The sequence below is a fragment of the Egretta garzetta genome, unplaced genomic scaffold (assembly GCF_000687185.1).
Source record: "Egretta garzetta isolate BGI_Z169 unplaced genomic scaffold, ASM68718v1 scaffold287, whole genome shotgun sequence".
In the NCBI taxonomy this organism is placed as follows: Eukaryota; Metazoa; Chordata; class Aves; order Pelecaniformes; family Ardeidae; genus Egretta; species Egretta garzetta.
In genome coordinates, this window is record NW_009260435.1 from 792,281 (window position 1) to 796,679 (window position 4,399).

General features: G+C 54.7%; 1 protein-coding gene across 3 annotated transcripts in view; it reads right to left on the minus strand.

The window, feature by feature from the left end:
• Nucleotides 1-1,247: 1,247 nt before the first annotated feature.
• Nucleotides 1,248-4,399, minus strand: part of CPEB1 (cytoplasmic polyadenylation element binding protein 1) — a 37,109-nt gene continuing 33,957 nt past the window's right edge. For all 3 annotated transcript variants that reach the window (XM_009643891.1, XM_009643890.1, XM_009643892.1), the window contains 3 exons: nt 2,407-2,501; nt 2,110-2,190; nt 1,248-1,358 (listed from right to left, as the gene is read on the minus strand). In XM_009643891.1, the coding sequence (XP_009642186.1) occupies nt 1,248-1,358; nt 2,110-2,190; nt 2,407-2,501 (287 nt within the window). The remainder of the gene's footprint in view (nt 1,359-2,109; nt 2,191-2,406; nt 2,502-4,399) is intronic.

A 4,399-nucleotide genomic window follows, 5' to 3' on the forward strand; every position in this document is an offset into this window, starting at 1 on the left:
GAAAAGAAAAACAAAACCAACCAAAAAATTGAAACAAACAACAAAAAGGAAAAAAAAAGAGGGAGAAATTATGACACTGGTTCTTTGGCACACAGCTTCCGCTAGAGGGGAATGTAAAAAAAAATATTATATATAATAATAAAGGTTCTCAAATCCCAGCAGCAGCATTTCAGTCGACTGCACCATCACTCCGCATGTTTCGTAAAGGAAAGGAAAAGAGTACTTGTCCCCTCTAGGAGAAAGGGCTCCCAGGAACCTCCCTCCGCCCACCACACGCAGCCCTTTTTTAGCGAGTTACAAAAGAAAAGTTAAGTCCTGTGACTCGGTGCGATTAAAAACCTCGATCAACCCCCTGTAAGTGCAACTTAAAAAAGTGCAACAAACTATTTAAAACTATGTACAGCAGCTCAGAGATCGGTTATCCGGTCCGGTTTCAGATCCAAAAAAAGCCCATCCTGTTCTGTTGCAAACACCTCGATTTACAACTTTCCGCCAGCAGCCCCCAGACACAAAATTGCAATAATGTTAAAAGCTGCCAGGAAAGAAAAAATCTCTCATTTCAAACGACTTAAAAACTGTTTTTAAGAGTGTAAAAAGGAACTGGTAAAAACCCTCGAGCGTAAAATATGAAATATGATTTGGTTTTAAATGAAGAGCAAAGTCTCCGTGTTGTTACAGTAAAAAACGCCAGCTGAACACCCAGTTTATGCCGTTCAGGTGGGGGTTAAATGAATGGAAAGGCACTGTATGGCGACTGCAAAACAATGGAGCCAATGAGACCTGCATTATTACCATCCGTATTGCAAGGAATGTAAAAAAGCGCCTTTAATAAATAAAAATCCTAGTTGAAGGCATCTGCGTAAACACCTTCGCAACACGTGGCCCATTTTATTATAGAGATCTTTTTTTTTTTTTGCTTCTCATCAGCAAACTAGGAACCAAAGTCTGGGAACTGCAGAATTCACTTGAGGGGCGCTCCCCCCCTCAAAAAACCCCCAAACAAAACCCGACAGAACTCACTGTGCATTAGTGCAGAAACAAAAAGACCAGCAAGTGCAAACGTGAATGTAAGATTTTTTTTTTGTTGGTTTTTCTTTTTTGTTGTTTTCCCCATTAGTCCTCAGGACGCACGTTCCCAGCCTGGGTCTGGCACCAGCAGGCACGCTCCTGCGCTCTCCACTTGGCAGGTTAACAAAAGGGACGTTCTCCTGCACCCGCGGTGGCGGCCCCCGAGCCTGGCAGCCTCTTTAGCTGGAGTCTCTGTTCTTCTGGTTGCGCATCAGCGGGCGGTGGTGACGCAGGCCCTCCATGGAGTGCTGCCAGTGCCAGCAGGAGCGACAGAAGTACTTGAAGCAGATCTGGGGGGAGAGCAGGGGGGGGCGACACCATGGGGCGGGGTTTTCAGAGCAAGGCAAGCTGGCAGTGAGAAGCAGGATTCCCCCTCCCTCTGTGGTTTTCCAGCCCACAGCTCGAACGCAGAGGGAGGTAATTGCAGCAACACTGCCAAAGGGCGCCTTGTGCCCAGCTTCCAGCCTGGCCTCTTTTTAAATGGCATTGGAAAAGTATTGGGGCATGGGTGCTGGCTGTGCAGGCAGGGGCTGCGGCACCTCTGCCCGACCCCTGGGCAGGGAAGGGGCAGCCACCAAGCACACACCACACTCCAGCTACTATCAGGGGCTCCCCTCCCAGCCAGGCTCTGCAGGAAGCTGATGGACCCTCACAGAGCTGCTTCACCCACAGCCAGAGCCCCCACAGCATTTGGGGCAGCCCTAAGACCCTAGGGGGCAAGTGCACTCCCAGCTTCCAGCCTCCCCTGGGGGTCAGTGCACCACCCACAGCAGGCCCCGGCACTCTGGCACAGCACCAGCAGGGCCATGGCATCCCCGGCCAGGGGCAGTGAGCACTGGAGCTGCCCCCCAGGAGGACCACACCTCCTCCAGAACAAGAGCCCACCGGGGGGCTCCTACATGAAGGCTTCATCCTCCCACCTGGCAAGGGACAGCAGGCATTCCCAAAGGGAATGCTGCAGCAGAGCCTGCTCCTTCTTGAGGAATGCCCCCCAATCACAACAGCTCAGGGGCAGGCGCAGCTGGCAAGGGAACTCCTTACCTGGTCTCTGCAGAAGAAAGGGCCAGGTTGGGCACTGCAGACCTGGCACATTGAGTCCTCCAGGTACGGGTCAATCTGAACCTGCAGGAGAAGCCAGACAGTGGGAGCAGTGCTGGGGGTGACTGTCCACTCCCTGGGTACCCCACACCCACCAGCAGCACCCCCCACAGCCAGTGGAGCAGTAATTTGCTGTCTCCCTCTGCTCCCACAGGGATGCAGGCCAGGCCCACGCAGGCAGCTGAGCCACCCACCACACACAGCCTCAGCTCCCCGCACTGCCTCGCCAGCTCCCCTCACCTTTTTAGTAAACTTGGTAGTTTTGATTTCCACAAACGCAGCAGTCACTGCCTTCAGATAGCTGCGCTGGTTGTTAAAGGTGACACGGCCAGACCCTGGAAGGAGGCAGAGCACAGGTGTTAGGCTGACACAGCACCCGGGGCAGGAACCGGTGGAGGCAGAGAGGGAGCTGCTGCCAGCACCACCCCTTCCCCGGCACAGCACGGCCACCAGCAGGGAAGCAGCTTTTGCAGGGAGACAGAACCCAAGGCCTCGCTCCCTGCCTGCCTCCTTCCTCAGGCAGCTGGGAGCTGAAAGGCTTTTCCATAGTCACATCCAGGCAGGTTAAGACAGGAGGTTACGGGCACAGCAACGCTCCCAGGAGGACCGGCAGCAGCCAGAGGGAGGCTGCCAAGGCACTGCCAAGGGCAGCACAGCAGCAGGCTCCACACCTGCACCTGAAATAAGCCAGTGCCGAGACAGCTCAGCAGCTTTTATCTTGAGCCTCCCACTCACCCCAGAGCCTCGCATTTTGCAGCTTTCTTGCCAGCCAGCATCATTCCTGCACCACTCATTTCCAGCCAAGCTCCAGGAAAACATTCTCTACGCTCACCTATGAGTTTCTCTCCTCAGTGTGGGGAGCCATGGCCGTTACAAGTTGGTCCTGCATGCCGGCAGACTGCTAAGGCTCAGCTTGCCACTGACAGCCCCAGCATTACTCAGAACCCACCTACTCCTCTCCCATAGGATCACACAGGACACAGCCTGGTTCTGATGCAGGGTTATGCTGCATGCAGGGGCTGCAGCTGCACTCAGGGGGATCCTTCCTCTTTTCAGAGGGTCAATTCCATCTCCCAGGGGCACCCCCCAAAGTTGCCTCAGCAACAGCTGTGTCTGTTGACCCGGATCAGCTGGTCTCAAAAGGCAGCTGCAGTCTACACTACAGTCAGAGGGGGATTTCTCACAGTACACAGCCACACCGGGGTCACCCTCTACCTGAGGCCATTCAGCACAGGGCAGGTTACACACAGTGTAACACAGAGGAGCCCTCTGCCAAGCCTGGGACAGCATCTCAGCACAGGAGAGGCTTCGATCAACACCAACAAGATTAGGGTACAGTTTAGTTACCAAAATTGAGTTCACATAGCCACTGGGAGCCAGAGATCTCGCCTACTTGAGGGAGCAGCCCAGGCTCTGCACAAAGCCACAGGACATTTTAATGTCAAGCTCTAGGACTTCATGGTGGCTCACGGGGCAGCTTGGTGTGGAAGACTTCACCCAGCAGGAACTAAGAATTTGCTTAAAGCCTCACACTTCCCTTCCCTTGGGACTGTCCCCCACCCAAGGCCACTCCAGCAGTAAAGCACTGCAGCACCACGGTCCTAAACCCAGGCCTTGGGCACCAAGCCTTGCCCAGAAAAGCCTGAAAGCTGTCCCAAGGGCAGTGACGAGCAGACAGCTCCATGCTACCAAACTCTGATGATGTTCCCGCCTCGCAACACGCAGGAGACTCACAGCTTGCTGCAGCCTGAGCTCAGAAAGCTAGACCCTGTGCTCAAGCCATAGGTTTTTTTCCTCCACATAGGCCAGTCACCTCAGGGCTGTCCCCTGCCCCACAAGGTCACTGGGGAGGCACAGAGGACACCATTGCAACATGTTTCAGCTCCTGTGACACAAGTGACAAGTGCCCCATCCCCCTTTGGGAGGCTGCCTCAGCAAGGCCCAGGGACAGGGCTGCTCCCTGGGTACTACAGGGGCTGCAGAGGTCATATTTCAGGGCAGCAGCTCTCCTTGTGGGGTCTCCTAGGAGGGCTGATGCCCTGAGCTGAGGTGGATGTGCCATCCCCCAGCAGACCCAGTCAGGAAACTGGGGGAAACCTCTCCACTTGAGCTGCCGGCTGCTTTGGAAGCCTGAAGCAGCAGCACCCCAGAGGAGATCCAGACAGGACAGCAGGGACAGGACACTGCCTGCAAGTGCTGGTTCAACAAGCTGCCCATGGCCCTGCCCCATTCC